General features: G+C 43.3%; 1 protein-coding gene across 9 annotated transcripts in view; it reads right to left on the reverse strand.

The window, feature by feature from the left end:
• KIF21A (kinesin family member 21A) overlaps nucleotides 1–12,650 on the reverse strand; it is a 96,583-nt gene that overhangs the window by 3,416 nt on the left and 80,517 nt on the right. For 5 of the 9 annotated variants that reach the window (XM_081211403.1, XM_081211401.1, XM_081211400.1 and 2 more), the window contains 6 exons: nucleotides 12,387–12,425; nucleotides 7,774–7,910; nucleotides 6,217–6,397; nucleotides 4,088–4,252; nucleotides 2,520–2,637; nucleotides 550–720 (listed from right to left, as the gene is read on the reverse strand). In XM_081211403.1, coding sequence (XP_081067529.1) covers nucleotides 550–720; nucleotides 2,520–2,637; nucleotides 4,088–4,252; nucleotides 6,217–6,397; nucleotides 7,774–7,910; nucleotides 12,387–12,425 — 811 coding nt within the window. The remainder of the gene's footprint in view (nucleotides 1–549; nucleotides 721–2,519; nucleotides 2,638–4,087; nucleotides 4,253–6,216; nucleotides 6,398–7,773; nucleotides 7,911–12,386; nucleotides 12,426–12,650) is intronic. The other 4 variants (XM_081211405.1, XM_081211402.1, XM_081211406.1 and 1 more) reach the window with 1 other exon arrangement.

Below are 12,650 nucleotides of genomic sequence, written 5' to 3' on the forward strand. Positions count from 1 at the left end.
AAAAATGCATCAGATAATATGAAGCAGAGGACAATTCACATGATTAAATTGCGGTCCTCAAACATGGAAGACTTAAGTCCACTTCTTAAAAAAACTATGGCTTGCTTACTCCAGAGCAAGTTGGCAATATAGCATCTATTGAAATTAGACTGTGTGCTTTCAAAGTTCTATCTCCTACTCCCGTATTTCTCTACTGCATGATCAAACACATCCTCTGCAATTGTGAAGGTTAGAAACTTCCAGTTAAGATGGATGCTGGGAATTTTACCAGAATTCTGCCAGCAGCCTGAGGACCACAAATAAAGGTCTATCAACATATAGCATGCTGCACATTGTCAATCCTCTGCTTAGGCAAAGAAAAGCCCAGCTGATTTTGGTTCAAACAAAAAAATTCAATCCAACCTTTTCAGATTCTAAAATCAGTTTTCTAGACCCAAATACTATTATTTTTGGCTTTCAAAATTTCGAAGCCTCATTTTGGAGTAGCTGAAGAATTTCAGTTTGGGGGCAGCTCTGTTTCGCAAGGTTCCTATTATATTTGAACAGTACCTGGATGAGGTCTTTTTGAGCCAAGTCCCACTTTTTAATTCCATTATCTCTGGATCCGCTAAAAAGGTTGTCTCCCATAATAGTAAGCGCTTCTATGCCATCATAATGGGGCGGCTCAAAGTTGTGTGTAGGGCTTACAGTTCCCAGAGCTCCTTCAGTTACATCAAACATCTGAAATAGGAGCAAAACAATTTCAAATCTGCAACATAATCTTGGCTGGGAATTGACAAAATATAAATACTCACTCAACACAGTAGTATTATACAAATGTCTACAAAGGATTTGTAATAGTGCAGTAGTACCAACCACTAACTGATTTTAATAATTTAGTACCAACCACTAACTTATTTTAATAATTAACTACCGTATTTTTCGCTCTATAGGACGCACTTTTTCCCTTCCAAAAATGAAGGGGAAATTTGTGTGCCTCCTATGGAGCAAATGCAGGCTTTCGCTGAAGCCTGGAGAGCGAGAGGGGTCGGTGCACACCGACCCCTCTCACTCTTCAGGCTTCAGGAAGCTATCCGCAAGCCTTCGGAGCGCAAAGCTGCACAGCGCGCCCCGGGCTTCGGGCAGATATCTGCAAGCCTTCGGAGCTCGGCGGGAGTTCCCACCGGGCTCCCAAGGCTTGCGGATAGCAGCCTCCAAACCTGACCTGGTTTGGAGGCTGGTGGTGGGGGAAAGCAGTGCTTCTGCCCACCACCAGCCCCACAAGCTCGGGGGACAGTGGGGAGGCAGAGCGCTGCCTTCCCACTGTTCCCCGACCTGGTCTTTGGGGCTGGTGGTGGGGGAAAACAGTGCTCCCCCCCCGCCAGCCCCAAAGAGCAGGTCAAAAGGAACCCAAAGCCTCCAGAGCCCAGCGGGAACTCCCACTGGGCTCCGGATGCTTCGGGTGAGCGCACTTTGAATGCACAGAACGCACCTTGTTTTGGACGGGGAGAACAAGAAAAAAAAAACCTCCCCCTGTTCTCCCCCTCCTATGGTCCGGTGCGTCCAATAGAGCGAAAAATATGGTAATTCAATAAAAATGATGCCTTATCTGAAATATATAACCCAGCACAGATTTACTTAATTTCCCCCTTTAACTCAAATGACAGGTGTGTGTTTTTTGGACAAATGTTGCCATTACTATCTCTTCCCATCTCACTATCACAGTATCGCAAAGAATGGACACCAGATTATTACACAGAAAACAATTTGAGGCCTTTTCGCTACACGGTCTGTCAACTTCTTATTTTATAACCACAACAGCCTCAATAGCAAACTATCACCAGATGATCATTAGCAATAACGGAATGTAAACAGAGGTACCTATAGGAAGATTAGAAGATTTGACACCCTTTTGTCTATGTGGTAATTATGAACCATAAACATTATAAAGTCTTCATGTCAAAACTAAGGAGAGGCCAGAAATAACATTTGGAATAATTCTTCAAGAAAGAAGGGAATAAAAGCAATTCCTGAGATTAGGTTGCAAACCTAAGCACAAATACCTGGGAGAAAAGTGACTTTCACCTCTTAGTAAGTCCACATGCACACTAATATTTAGGAAATAACTTAAAACTCCCTGGAGGAAATAGTATGTTTTCTTGAATAATGAGTGAAAGTTAATCCAATTATTTTATTCTCCGACATCGAAACAAAAACCCTAGAAGTTCCAAAAGACTTTTTGACTTTGAATTTATATTTTTCCAGGCACAGGTGAGAATGTCAGTTTGACTAGCCTTTTCTGGAAAGGAAAAAAGAAAAGGCAGACCAGCAGTGACATCCTATACGTGTCTTTATGTTCCATTGCACTTAATGTGGTTTACCCCTAGTTTTGGGTATAGTATTGCAGCCTCAGGCATTGTTCTGAGTCGAAATGGAGTGCAGTGCATTTCCACATCTTGCAGGGAAAGAACCAAAGAAAATGGAAACCTATTCTCGAAGCTTGTTGTATTACTCCTGTGGTAAGATGCAGGAGGCAGTACCTTGATATAGTGATCCTTTGAGCCAGTAATTATGAGATCTTGCCCATTGGAAATGCGGTCTACAGTAAGGCACATAACAGGGCCCAGGTGACCAGTTAGTTTCCCTGTAGACTGGAACCTAAAAAAATGAACAGAAACAGGCAAAGCGACTTAGCTTTAATTATTTCAAAGGAAAAGAAAGCATATCCCCTGCCCATTTTCCAGAAATTCACTGGAAATCAGGCTTTCATCCCTGCAGATTATATGGGTATAAGTGGGAGTGAAACACCACATTAGTAACAGCAGGAATATCCAGTTTTGGACAGAGTAGTTTAAACGCTGTATTTTGATCTTCTCCTACTGACATTCTTGAAGGCAGGTGAATGCTACCGGATCAGAAATAGCTGTAAATATAAGGTTGGGAATTCTACTTATGACTTCTTTCCCCCCCAAATTTGTGCCATTCTTTGTGTTATTTGCACCTCTTAATTTTTCTTCTCTGTTTGTTTCATTGGCTAAGTTCATATTAGATGCCATCAGTCACGTAAAACCCCGCTTCTGAGGGTGGGCGGCATTTCACACCAAAAATCATGGTTAAAAATAGGAGGCTAGCAGACTTCAACTCCACAGAAAGGCTTAGGCATCACTGTAGATCAGGCATCCTCAACCTACGGGCCTCCAGATGTTCTGGCCTACAACTCCCATAACAGGACCAGTGGTCAGGGATGATGGGAATTGTAGTCCAAAACATCTGGAGGGCTGAAGGTTGGGGAAGAGCCCTTTCTGCTTATACAAGAAGCCCTGGTCTATGTGGGATGAATCCATGCTGTGGCTCTTCATTGTGTGGGTGCCTCTCTTCCTGGAAACTCAAGAGGACCTGCACTGCCCAGGCAACTTTAGCATTCCCTGGTGCATCACCATTCATTAATAATAATAATAATAATAATAATAATAATAATAATAATAATATTTTTTTATTTATACCCCGCCCATCTGGCTGGGTTTCCCCAGCCACTCTGAACAGCTTCCAACAAAACACTAAAATACAATAACCTTTTAACCATTAAAAGCTTCCCTAAACAGGGCTGCCTTCAGATGTCTTCTAAAAGTTTAGTAGTTCTTTTTCTCTTTGACATCTGGTGGGAGGGCATTCCACAGGGCGGGTACCACTACCAAGAAGGCCCTCTGCCTGGTTCCCTGTAACTTGGCTTCTCGTAGTGAGGGAACTGCCAGAAGGCCCTCGGCGCTGGACCTCAGTGTCCGGGCAGAACGATCTACAGCAGGCATCCCCAACCTTCAGCCCTCCAGATGTTTTGGACTACAATTCTCATCATCCCTGACCACTACAAGACCAGGGCTTCTTGTATAAGCAGAAAGGTATGGGGGAAAGCCATAATGCATCAATTCCCACAACGCAAACAGATTGTGAGAAGGCCTATAGACCCAAAAGCCTATAGGCTGTTCCCTACCATGGACTATTGCCATGGATGTGTCAGTTGGCAAACAGGGGATGAGGAGAGCACTGGCTGCAGCCGCACTGGGCTTCAAAGGATCTTTGCATGCTCAGTAAGTATTTTGGAAAGCTTTACCTCTTCAGGTCCCACATTCTCACTGCATTTCCTGCAGCCGCATACAGAAACGTGCCTGTTGGGTTGAGAGCGATCTGGTTGATCTGGTTCTCTCCAGCTGGAATCGTCACTGTTCTGTTGGTACTGCCAGAACATGCATCTACTGGCATCGCCTGGCCCGAAGACCTGAGTTTTGCACGCAGAGAAACAAGAGGAAAATAAACTTGCAATTATCTAAGAGGGGAAAACACACACCAAGTAATTCCATCAATCCCACAAGCACATTGTATTCTGAATGTGGACAAAGGATGAGGGGGATCATCCGTGCAAAGCTTCCAAGCCTCTTATAAGCAACAATTCCAATGTATTTATTTATATCTCAATTGTATGTTTATTGCCCAGTCTAGCCGAAATATTCTAAGCAGGCAACTGGGGAAAATGACAGACATGGTTAGGGTGAGCCTTTCAGGTTCAAGAGTACAAGGGAGATTCAAATGCCACAATATGACCAATGTTTGCTGACTTTTCTAGTTACTTCTAGTTCTAGTTACAGTGAATAAAATATTCCCCAAACCAGGTGCTTTTTTCCTTAAAAAAACATTTAGGGGTACTCTCATTTTGACTCAAGAAAATCAGAATTTTATAGTTCAAATTGGGAAAAATCAATACAGTAAATGGACAAAAGATTTGCAAATGTTTAGGGGTATGCGTACCTCTGCACGCCCTCCCCCCGAAAAAAGCACTGCCCAAAACCATGTGTAAGTAATCAATCCATTTCAGAGGTCTCCAAAAAATCAAGAGTTCTAAAAATTGGCACATGGACTGAGCCATCACACGACCAGGTTGCATGTACAAATTGAAGACGTCAGTATGCAGGGGGAAACTTGAAATGTAAACTGATGCCTCCAAAGTCAGTGGTAGACTATATGCTTTCCCGTGCCAGATTACTCTCTGGCTAAAAAGGTATCAGGAAACAGGAGCAGGAAAGACATTGCCCTGTAGTTTTGGAGAAGCTTTCAAAGTAAAGTGAAATCCATAGTCTGACTTTCTATAAAGCCACTTCTGACCTTGGGAGGAGGTAGTGTTGCAGGCTTCACGCCCCCAACACGTGCGCGGGGGCTGGCACCCGCCCGCCCTTTTAAGGTTCTCTTTCTGACTTTGCTATGGACCTCGGTTGGTCGCCGTTAAGGGGCCTGGTAGGAATTTCTTCCACTTGGCAAATTGGCACCGGCCATTTGGTTTTTCGCCTACCTCGTAGCAAATCATCACAACTCCTTGGTTTTGGCGGTTAGGCATTGGTAGGGGTATTGTTATGTAGATGTGTTGGGGGGAGCGCCATCACCTCCCCCAAATATTGGAGGGTAGTCCGATAAAGGATTCCGGAGGGCGTGGCCCTGTCCGAAGCCTATGGAGGCCAGGGCCTAAAGCACGTCCCCAATTTGTGACCCCGGGGGAGTTCCTAGTTGATGTGCATCAGCAGGGCTCCCCCTGCTGGTGTTAACCCTTCCTGGTCTTCAAGCAAACTGGCTGAAGACGAATAGTCGGATAGGACCAATGCCTAAGCCAATACTGCTCTTTACCTGTAACCAATAAAGTTGTGGCCAATTTTAGCCCATTAACCTAATATAATGTGTCTTGTGTCTTTATTTCTACTGGTGGGAGGCAGGAACTCACCACGCAACAACTCCTGAGACAGGAGAGACTGGGTGAGGTGAACTCAGAACTTGCTGAGAAACAAAACTCTTCCTGCTACCTCATATCCCTTTCTTTCAGCCTTTTCTACTTGCCATCTTCACCTAAGCTCATCATTTTTGTCCATAAAGCCTCTACTATATGCTACCCAGGTGCTAAGTGCCCACCTGGAAGCAGACATTAAAACAACAAAATACAGCATCTACTTTTTCTTTTTTGCATCCCCCACTCCTCCACACTATAAGACACGGCAATCTGTATTAGGCTGCACATCTTAAAATTAGTAAATTCATGCAGTTTTTCAACTCAATGGGTTTTACAACAAAGTAGCTGGGTTTTAGCCTAAGAGCTTTAAGATTAACTACATTTAACGTTAAGTACAATTTCCTCACTGCTCACTGCAAAATGGTATGCCAAACGTTAGTATTAAAATTCTGCTTTTCGGAGTTGCAACTTACGTTAGTGTTCGGATACACTTAGCAGAATCGCGGATGTCCCACACCTTAATATAAGACGTGGAGACTGTGAAGACCAAGCTAGTATAATTACAGTATTTTACAGATACTACATTGTTGGGATGACCACCCAGAGACATTATTTCCTGTCCAGTCACCAAATTCCATACTTTACATGTGCGATCTAAACAAAAAGAAAGCAGAACAAGAACAGCAAATTAAAAAGTGGATAACATTGTAATATACTGTGCAACACAGATATACTGTTTTGGTGTGTAAAACAACTTAGATACCACCCAGTCACCACTAAATTGCAGGAGTAAGAAGCCCCATAAGAGCACAACACACATTTCTTATGCATTTTATATTGTATTTTATATTACAGTAGGCTTCACTGGTCTTTTAGCATACTCTTGTTTGGTTCCCAATTTTGCTGTGGAGATTTCATTACATCTTGAAGAGACGCTGAATAATGATAAAGGGGAAATCCCTTTTATTTAGAATCGCCCTTTTGCTTGGTTTTGGTAAGTAAGGAAGGAAAGGTCATGAAATGACTGTGGTCCGTGGCAAAATGGCCTGTTTGCTAATTCGGGAACTTCCTATGTGAAATGTTTAGCTTGCTATATGAGGTGTAACAGGAGAAAGGATGAACTAAGAGGGTTGGAGACAACACTTGGGTAATACTTGCTTAAGCAGGGTATGGCAATATAAGGAATAGCAATGGTCAGTTGTCTTCAAGATGATTATGCAGGGAGCGCGCTGAGGACATTGCCTGTTCACAATGTGCATGCCTCAGGAGTTGGGGCGATGTATGTGGTCTCTTCCAACTCTATGATTCTATGATTCTATGTAATGTGCCATAAAAGCTTATGTACACTATTAGCAATGCCACAGATGGCTGCTCTGAATCTTTCTGTGTTTTGTGAAACCATAACTGAACCTGTTTTGACATCCTAGGTGTGGTGTTACTTGCACCAGCGCTTCTACCTTTCATGCACACAAAATAAAGTCTTTCTTGATTCAGCCCCCTCTCTCTCTGTGGTGACTGACTTTCCAGCCACAGACCTTTGAAAGGGAAAACCTTCGATCTCTACCAGTGAAGCTCTCACAGAACCAGTGTTCTATATTCCTTGCAGCCTGTACACAAAACTACTTAACTGCCTCACTCTGAAACAACAGTGGCTTGTGAATAGCCTTGAAGAGAGCTCCACGAAAAACACAATGTGTTAATTATCAGGACACCTATAGCGGTACCCAAATTCCTCTTTCCCAGGAAGTTTCTGTGGTTGGTGAATCACCACTCCAGACTGTGGCTTCAATATCAAGCCAGCCTCTTGCTCTCAATACCACTCCCTGCCTTCTTTAACTTCTGGCCTGATGAAGAATTCTGCAAAACTCCAAAGCTACCAATTATTTGTGATAAAGACACTGCCTCACAGTGGATCTCTCCATCAATTGCTTGCCTCCCTTCTTAGTAGTCAGCTTTCTCTCTTTGGGTAGCCCCATGGGTATATGAAGAGGATTCAGAAAGCTGCAAGACCAACAAGAGACATGTCAAACCTTTTGATCCTGTAAAGAGGAGGTCGTCAGTAGAATCGACACAAAGCACAGCCTTCGTATGACCTTCAGCAATGTGGATACAATGAATTGGAGAAGATCTGACGCATTTGGACGAAGAGAATGGGTTGATTATGCCTCTAGAAAAGGAAACAAATGATACAATGGATTAGAATTTGTGACAGGTCATTTCTCCACCGTACATCATACATTTCCCCCACCCTGCCAGACTCCGGAGAGATCTTACAGGGATCTGTATAATAAGGCAGGCAAATGTGTTGACCTATTTATATACAGCAGACTGTAAGCTCAAGTATTCTGCTCCTACCACAAAGGACATTTCCACCACTAGCACTGACGGTGGGGTCAACCCTGATCATTTTGTTGAGCCAAGAGCACCCACTGGCATTGCTCTGCAAAAGCTGAGGAACAGCACATCTCAGGGTTCTGGGTTTGAGCCCCATTTTAGGTGAAAGATTCCCACATTGCAGGGGTTGGACTAGATGACCCTCACAGTCCCTTCCAACTCCAGAATTCTGAGACTTTCCAGAATTCCATCAGATTAGGGCATTGGGCGCCTTCTGCAATCCAGACCACCCACTCATACAGATCCAAATTCTGTGCCAGAGAAACCAGCTCATCTAGAACATGGTCAGCTGAATAAGAATATCTGGTAGAAAAAACTTCATTAAAATTGTGATGCGTTTTTCCCCCCAAACGAAAGGTCCTAATTTTATAATGTCATACATGCTGTGTTTGACGTTTTTAAAGCCACACTTTTAGCTCAATTGTTGATGGGATTCAAATTTGAACCAATACCAATTTCCGCCCACTGGAAGTCGTAAGGTACAATTTTTCTCTGTGCCAGGATGTGTTTCAAAGCTGGTCTCCCCTTCATTTTTCCAGAGGCTTGTTTCAGGACATTTAACTATTGGCTCTGGTTGAATTTAGCCCTTATTGGTTTGATTCCTTTAGTACTGCTTGATTTGCAAGAAAGCAGCTAGATTAAAGTCATGTGAATTCTGCTACACTCATATGTATAGAAGGGAAATGTTTGTTTTTCCATGCATCTGGTCTCTTACATTTTTTTGCACTAAATTTAAAAATTAATGCTTTCAGGGCCAACTCAACCATATGGGCAGTTCAGGAGGCAGCTGCCTTGGGAAGCAGAAGCAGAGCTCAGGGGATGTTCATCATGTTGAAAGCAGCTTGCATGTTGCTTTTAGCATGGAATGTTTCCATTGCAAGCCAGAGTGGACCCCACAACCCTCAGATGTGAGAGCTTCTAGGTGTACTCTCTGTTTACCTGGCTATGTCCTCAACCTGCTCGGCAGCCCTGTGCTTGCTTTAAACATTGAGCAGCCCTTGTTTAAGAATACAGTGAGAGCCCTGACGAATCAGATCACAATCTCAATTTCCTGGAACAAGGACTGGCCGTCTTAGAATTTGTTGATGCCATGGATTTCCAACAGGGAACCATTTCACACATTAACACACCAAACTGGGTTCAGAGCCTTGGGGAACCACAGGGAATGCCCCAACTATGATTTAGAATGGAGCATGAGAAGAGAGGGGCCCTGAATTTTTGTGTCACGCAGGTCGCTGCTGAAATTCAAGACCCCAAGGTCTGCCACCGATTATGACTTTTCCAGTGGTACCTTGGTTTTCGAGCATCTCGGAAGCCGAACGTTTCGGAACCCGAACACCGAAAACCCGGAAGTAATTGCTTCCGTTTTCGAATGCACCTCGGAAGTTGAATGACTTCTGCTGTGAGTTATTCAATTTTTCCAATTGAACTTGCAGCCACCCCTTTGTTGTCTAACATTTCAGAAGTCAAACAGTCTTCCGGAACGGATTACATTTAACAACCAAGGCACCACTGTATAATATTGTTGGATTCTTGCGTTCTGTTTTAGTTCATCTCTTTGGGTCTCTGACAGGGCAGAAAGGTAGCAGGGAAACTGCACAAAGAAATGCATGAAGGAATCGTCCATGTGGGATAGAAGGATGCCTTTGCTTATTTTCTCATAGAGGCCGTTTCAGGTGAGGAAAATTTCCCATGTTTTCAACTCACTTTTCTATGAAGGGCTTAGCCTTTACAGAAATTGGAAGTATGAATGGGTGCTTAGACTGACTGGATACATAAAAAACTGATCCAGGGCTGGAGAACCCCATACCATCTGAACGTTGTTGGTATTCAACTCCGATCAGTCCCAGCCAACATAGCTAATGATCAGGAATGAGGCAAGTTGATGACCAGCAACATCTAGAGAGCAACAGGTTCCTCCTCGTCCCTGAACTAAATTGACTTTCAGTCTGCATGCAGTTTTGGGTTCCGTTAACAAAAGCGTTGCATCCATGGCAGAATTAACAGTAGTTAAGTCAAAGCTAAAATGTATTTTATCCTGTCAAACGGGGACACCAATACCCCTTGAAGCCTCCTTAGTGGGCAGAAAGGTGAGCTGTGTGTGCGTGTGTGTTAAATTTAATTTAAGTGAAAGTATTAAATTGGATGCCAAGTCAGAAGGAAGTGAGTAGCATATACATTTTGAGAAATGCAGTCGAAGTTATCCTGGCAAGAAATGTATAGTCAAGGTAGATGCATGCAGCACGTGGAGCATTTAGTCTTCTAACCTGATGTGGCACTTAAGGAAGAATTGGACCCAATTCCAGATTTTCCTTACAAATGCAATTGCTTTTGAACAGGGGAGAAACTGAATTCCCTGCTGCTTTGAAGCTCCAGCATTTAAGACACAATAAAGGATTGCAGAGATGCCTATTGAAAGCCCAGTGACGTTGCTTGCTTTTTAAAAAAAACCACACACACACCCTAAAGTGGACTGTAGACATGCATAGTGCAAACCAGGTATCAGCAAGAAAGAGAAGAGTAGAAGACTTCAGCAGAATTCTCAGGTGACACAGCAGAGAAGAGGTTACATATATCCTTTGAAAGGGCAGTGCATAGGTTGTGTGGCTGATACACAATAAACTAACATAAAAACAACAACTACAAGGAAACCCTTACAAATGACCATACTGGAGAGAGAAAGGGGGATGACTGTCCAAAGTACTGTGACAAACATCAAGGAGAAAAAGTGGGATGTGCTGAGAGATGCGCACATTGACCTACTTCCTCGGTTTAAATGAATGGAGGAGCTGTTGAAGGCAGAGGAGCTCTGTGTGCAATATAAAAGCTCACACACAGCTGCAAAATATGAGAATACAGTTGATCCTACCCATGGCCCCATCGCACTGTGCTTTTACAGCTTTAAACAGCCACGGCTTCCCTCAAAGAATCTGGGAACTGTAGTTAAGGGTGGTGAGTGTACTTAAGAGAGCCCTATTCCCCTCACGGGACGCGGGTGGCGCTATGGGTTAAACCACAGAGCCTAGGGCTTGCTGATCAGAAGGTCGGTGGTTCGAATCCCTGCGACGGGGTGAGCTCCCGTTGCTCGGTCCCTGCTCCTGCCAACCTAGCAGTTCGAAAGCAAATCAAAGTACTAGTAGATAAATAGGTACCGCTCTGGCGGGAAGGTAAACGGCGTCTCCATGCGCTGCTCTGGTTCGCCAGAAGCGGCTTAGTCATGCTGGCCACATGACCCAGAAGATGTACGCCGGCTCCCTCGGCCAATAAAGCGAGATGAGCGCTGCAACCCCAGAGTCGGTCACGACTGGACCTAATGGTCAGGGGTCCCCTTTACCTTTATTCCCCTCACAAAGCTACAGTTCCCAGGGAAGAGGGATTATTGATTGTTAAACCACTCTGGGAGATGTAGATCTATGAAGGGAATAGAGTTTTCCTAACTACACTCAGCACCTGGAACAAACTATAAATCCCAGGATTTGGTACGGGGTGGGGGTGGGGAGAAGCGATGGATGTTTAAAGTAGTATGACACTGCTGTAAATGTATAGTGCATACAGGGCCAATTTGTCTGAACATGTAATCTGAATTCAGGATAATAAGAAATGGAACTCCTATCCCTTTCTGTATTCGGCTCATTTAGAAGTTGCTTATATATCTCCTAGCCTCTTTATTTATAGAAAGGAAACACAGTTATCTCTGCTCAGTACCTAAGCTATAGGAAATAAAAATGCTAGTAATTACTGCTATTTGCTCTTTTTTGGTGAAACAGATTTTCCCCTTCAGATATGCTATTCTGCCCCTCTTTAGAATACAATATTATTGTGAACAACGGCACAGGATATACGGAAAAAAAACCCTGACTTTTACCACACAGTTCAATATAGCTTTTCGCTATCAACAAAGCAGATTGAGAACAACAAAAAGGGTGTATATTGACCTATCGTGTTTCCCAGGGATTTAAAAGAAAGAAAAATATGTTTAAACAAAAAGAAGTGAACCACACAAACACAAATTTTTGCCCATTGAATGCTATAAAAAGTACACATGCTGGACAAAGAAAAAACCCACACCAAATGTTTTACATTTCCATCACAATAAAAATAAAATGATGCAAGGAACATATGAATGTTTTGGAGGGGACACGGAATAAAGAAAGCCATGCAGAAAAGAGTTAGTTAACTTAAGAACTGCAGTAAGGTATTAAACATATCAATAAGATTCCAGAAGATGGGAAGGAGGAAGAGAGAGTACCTGTGTACCTCCGAGAGAGAGGAATCACTTTCATCAGACCTACAATGAACGGTGGTAGGATTACGGAAAAAGAATACAGGCATCAGCAGAGTAAAGATTCCATTGCAAAAAGAATGAACAATCGCATCGCTATGTAAGGAGGCTGCACCAGTTTGCAGACTTTACTGAGTTTAGTAACTCTGGGGGAGTGAGCCGCAAAATCTGTATCTTTCCCCAGTTACCGTTCATATCATAGAGACTCTTGTGCAAGCCATTTCCAGCTTC

The sequence above is a fragment of the Podarcis bocagei genome (genome assembly GCF_964188305.1).
Source record: "Podarcis bocagei genome assembly, chromosome: 10".
Lineage (NCBI taxonomy): Eukaryota > Metazoa > Chordata > Lepidosauria > Squamata > Lacertidae > Podarcis > Podarcis bocagei.